The 4141-nt window shown below is 28.1% G+C and overlaps 1 protein-coding gene across 1 annotated transcript; it reads right to left on the reverse strand.

Moving 5' to 3' along the window:
• Positions 1-92: 92 nt before the first annotated feature.
• LOC9298569 (CLAVATA3/ESR (CLE)-related protein 7) lies at positions 93-625 on the reverse strand. Its single transcript, XM_002862446.2, has one exon. The coding sequence runs from the start codon at positions 401-403 to the stop codon at positions 149-151; it is 255 nt and encodes an 84-aa protein (XP_002862492.2). The 5' UTR covers positions 404-625; the 3' UTR covers positions 93-148.
• Positions 626-4141: the final 3516 nt, after the last annotated feature.

The raw sequence follows: 4141 nt of genomic DNA on the forward strand, positions 1-4141 counted from the left end.
GTCATTAAATTTAATTACAAGTACACTTCAGGAGACCCTCAATCTTACAGCTTATAGTTTCAAACTGGAGAGAGTCGACAATATTTGACAGGAAATAATAATAATATTATACATGGCAAAGCTGCGCAACACAAACTCTGGTCAAATTTTAGGGTTTTGAAGACAAAGGATAAGAGTGATGTTGAGGGTCAGGCCCTCCTGGTGAAAACCTATCTACTTCGTTTTGGACGGAAAGCTCTCGGCCAATACGCTTTAGTTCAGAGACATTGTAACCTAACCGTTGCAAAAGATCGTTGCTCTCACCATCTTCACTCTTTGAATTAACCCCAAGTATCCTTCCTTCCATTGCAATTACCAATAGAAATGTGAGCATAACAAATAACAATAACGCTTTAGAAGCCATATTGAGAGTGATGTTGAAACAAATGAAATTAAGAAAAGATTAGTGGTTGGGGTGGTGTAGTGACCAAGCTCGACTGTGGAAGAGATGATTGAGAAGAAGCTTAAGTGAATCTATTTATAGATAAAAGAATGGAAAGGATAAAAAAGATATAATAATATGCATATATAGTGGCCACTAATTAGTTAAGATACCAACGAAATATGCATAAGATAGCTCAGTGGAGTTGCATATATTATGTATATGATATATATATATATATTTTTTTTCCTTCTAACAACTTTTATTTAACCATATCAAATATCATTGTTTACAACTTCAACAAGGAACATTGGACATGAATGGTACAGACACCATTCGGATGACATACCTTAATTTATTAGTCACTCTGTTTATATCTTATCTTCTTATTCTGCTATTTTTTTTTTCTATATATAGAATCACTTAACTTTCCTTTTTAGTCGTATCATCTGGTAACGAGTTCACACTCTTAAATACTACTCATCTTTGTATACAAAAAATTTCTTCTTTGTCAACCCCTATTAAGAATTATCTCTAAAGGAGAAGTACAAATGTAAATGGGTCGGGTCAAAATCAGAAAATTGACCCGAAATTCTGAAATCGAATCTTTGAAATTTTTTTGGAATATAAATTCGAATTAATAATGAAAAATTGAACTAAAATCAAATGTTTATGGAAATCAAATAAAATTTGATTTTACTTATGGTAACAAATTATAAAATCATATTTCGAACAATATTATACATTAATTACGTATAATATATTTGTTTATATACTTTTGGAACTAATTCCATAACAATTAACGTTTTTCTCATTAATTTTGCTTATTTTAGCCAGTTATCATTAATTAAAAGATATCTTACTTGCTTCTAGAGATTTCTAAAAAATTTATCACAACTAACCCATCTATTTTATAAATTAAATAAATAGATATTTTTATTTTGGTTGTGTAAATTAAATAGATATGAAATCTATGTAACTAATTTTAATTTAATTAGATTAAATCAAAATTATGGTATTTTCATACAATCATACTTATAGTTTACCAAAGAAGTTTAATTTTCAAATTATAAAGATTTCTTGAATATGATTTTTAGAATTATTCAACAAGATGATAAATATTTATTAAATTTTGTGAATCATGAAAAATATTAATTGTTTTTAATCATTATATTTCACCTTTCAATCTCTCACCTAACAAATAAGATACATATTCTATAATTCCTATGTCCAAACTCCATTGAGTTGTATGACTAAATAATATTTCTATTAGAGCTGTCAAAACGAGTTGATTCGTCCCGTTAAGCCTGTTTTGCAATAGGCAAAATATAGTTTGGCATGTAGTTAGTCTGTCTGCACGACCCGCGGGTAGCATATATGAAACACAACTCCGTCGCGCGAATGTATGCTGATTTGTGGAGTTATCCGTGGATTTTGTTTAAATAATGAGTAACCAAAATTTAAAATTCTACTAAAATAAATAAATTAAAATGTTTTTAGAGAATATAATCTTATATATCATTATATTTATAAATATTATAATTTCATTTATTAAAAGTTTTTTAAACTACCACATGTTGAATAAATTATATTTTTATCAATAAATACTATCATGCGGGTTGATCCGCCAACCCCCGGACGAAAACCGATGATCTACTGCGAATCAATCTATGTGGCCCGCTTATTTGCGGTTTTAATATATTTTCCCAAATCTGGCCTATAGTGAGATGATTTAGACTCGACCCACGGTTTTTGACTGCTTTAATTCCCATGATTCGTCTAATTTTTGAATTCTAAAACACAAAATTCCATTTTTTAAATCATAATTAATACGATTGGTTTAATTATAAACAATTTAATATTTTCTTTACAATTTGTTATTAGGAATATTTATAAGTACATTACACGATTCGTTTTACTAAAAACACGCACAATATTAAAATCAATGTATGTAAATCAATATTCTCCCGCGGTGGACCGCGGATCCGATCCTAGTAAAGTTTAAAATTAATACTCGTGTTGAAAAAAAGAAAGGCAAGCCAGTTAAAAAAATGGAACAGGTGTTTATTAATTTATAGTTAATGATGACTTCCCCAAAGTATGTGAAGTAGGAAGTTCTTATAAAAGTGGAGAGAACATCTTTTTTTTTTCTTTCTTAACCACACATTAATTAATAAATAATTCATTAATGTGTTATTGGTTTGTGATTTATACTAAGGGGGTGTTATTGGTTTGTGATTTATATGGAATTTTAGTGACTTGAAATGTTATGAAAAATCTTTTGTATTCAATTAAGATTTTATAAGACTCTCTTAAACTTTGGTGTTATTAGATTCTGATTTGTAAAAAGTAATCTAAAGTCTTCATAAATCTTGAGTTATTGGATTCATACTTTAATAAAGTCATTAAATTTTTTGTGTTATTCAACTAAAACAAAAGAATCTATGATTGTTAATGATTTAAATTATTGTGTTATTGGTTTATGATTTTATACATTTTTCTTCATAAACTAAAATCATGAAAAGTATCATAAAAAAAGAGATTATGAATCATGACTTTGTATATAAACAAACCAATGATAAACCATCGTGAAAAATGACCACAGATTTTCACCAGCCTTAAAACCTCACGACACATCATTTTATCCGATTCTACAAACACCATTCATTTCATAATTTTGGTGTGTGAACTCTGGAAGAAGAGACCACTCTCATCAACCATGAACCATAAAAACTCCACCGCTCTTTCTCTCCCTCAATCATTTGCATCTCTTCCTTAATTCTCTCTTCCCATCTTCTTCATCATCATGCATTATTTGTCACATCATCATTATACTAGCTGCCAAGTCATTCTTCTTCCTCTTAATGTGACGTGGAGATTCGGAGATGTAAGCTTTTGGAGATATGTTATAATAAAAGATGGAAATACTGTCCAAGTTTATAATATTTAGACAGATTTTATAAGATTATAGAAAAACTAATCACAGAGATTATACAAAACTCTCTAGTAATCATTTAAACTCTTTAAAACTCTTTAATTTTACCTACTTTCTATACTTTTTAAAAGTCATTAAAACTCTTCCAAAGTCACAAACCAATAACACCCCCTAAGACTCAGGACCCCCGCGATGTCGCGGGAGAATATATTTCAAAAATCATTTAAAAAAATATCAAACGAAAAAATCATAATGAATTGTAATAATTTTGAATTTTTTAATAACAAATCAATATATATTTTACAAAAATTATGATAAAGAAAACCCCACAAGCATTTATTAAGTATATTAATATTAGAAAAACAATAATTTGTAACTAACAAACTATTCCCAAGTGCAAAAAGCATAAACTAATAAACCAAATATTACAATGGTTTGATATATATGCCAAAACGTTCAACGTCAAATAAACCAAATGCTATTGTGTTAAATTAAACGGTAGCAACAATTCATTTAAATATATTTTAGTATTTAAATATTTTTTAAAAATATGACGAACTTATCCGAAAAACGCAACCGTAGATATCAAATATTCCAAAAACTGCAACGGTTCGTCAATTATACCAAATATTGCAATAGTTCATCAAATATACTAAAGATAATAATGGTTCGTAACACAAAACCAAAAGTTGCAATAATTCGTCAAATAATTCAAATGTTGAAACAGTTCAATTAAATAGTTACAATCTCATTTAAATACATTTTAGTAATTAAAAATTAAGAAT

Source organism: Arabidopsis lyrata, assembly GCF_000004255.2.
Source record: "Arabidopsis lyrata subsp. lyrata unplaced genomic scaffold ARALYscaffold_426, whole genome shotgun sequence".
NCBI classification, from domain to species: Eukaryota; Viridiplantae; Streptophyta; class Magnoliopsida; order Brassicales; family Brassicaceae; genus Arabidopsis; species Arabidopsis lyrata.